Genomic DNA, 716 nt, shown 5'->3' with positions numbered 1-716 from the left:
AACCTCTTATATGGAATTTAGAAGCATAAAAGACCACAGAAAATTGGCAGTTCTTACAGAAGGAAAGAAAATTGTTTCTATAAGCTTTTTAGAAAGTTCATAATATTGTCAAGACCCCTTTTTCCAGATGAAAATGAAAACCAGTCATTGTTAAATGAATTTATGATTCCATGGAATCCATCCTCGAGGTGGTACCAGGTCACTCGAACATCGTTGTCCTCCAGTCTCTTCTTGTAAAGCAAGCCGTCATCCCTCAGCACATCATACTCACAAGTCAACATGAAAGTCTCAGGCAGCTGCTGAATAAGAGCATCTTCAGCTAACAGCGGACACAGGTTGGGCTCACAGAATCTTTTCATTGTCTCATAAACTTCGGTTGTACAGTCAAGAAGCACATGTGGTTTGTAGCCTCTGACCTTAAATTTTTCGGGGATGTTATCTGGACTCACCCACTTCCTATAATTTAATTTAATATCTATGGGAATATGGGAACCCTCCAAGACCTCTTCCAGATTTGATGCATTCCCATTTAGGTACTGTAACATGTAGAAAGCGGCACGTTCTCGGAATAAGAGAGGGACTCCCCGATTCTGCTGATAGGATGGTAAATTGAAGTCCAGTGCCTGAAGGCCTGGGTAGATCAAGATCTGAGCCCGTAGTTTGGGGAGGTCTGATCTACCAGCAAGGGTCTGGCTAACAGCAGCTGCTAGATTGCC

General features: G+C 42.6%; 1 protein-coding gene across 1 annotated transcript; it reads right to left on the bottom strand.

Annotated features, from left to right (window-relative positions):
* Nucleotides 1-77: 77 nt before the first annotated feature.
* Nucleotides 78-710, bottom strand: LOC104842097 (arylacetamide deacetylase-like 4; the record flags this gene model as incomplete). Its single annotated transcript, XM_010584195.1, has 1 exon — nt 78-710. A coding segment is annotated over one exon (633 nt), but the record flags the coding sequence as incomplete, so codon positions are not given.
* Nucleotides 711-716: the final 6 nt, after the last annotated feature.

The sequence above is a fragment of the Haliaeetus leucocephalus genome, unplaced genomic scaffold (genome assembly GCF_000737465.1).
Source record: "Haliaeetus leucocephalus isolate CR32 unplaced genomic scaffold, Haliaeetus_leucocephalus-4.0 Scaffold946, whole genome shotgun sequence".
NCBI classification, from domain to species: domain Eukaryota; kingdom Metazoa; phylum Chordata; class Aves; order Accipitriformes; family Accipitridae; genus Haliaeetus; species Haliaeetus leucocephalus.
The sequence above is the reverse complement of the archived record's forward strand: the minus strand, read 5'-3'. Positions and strand labels throughout refer to the sequence as shown.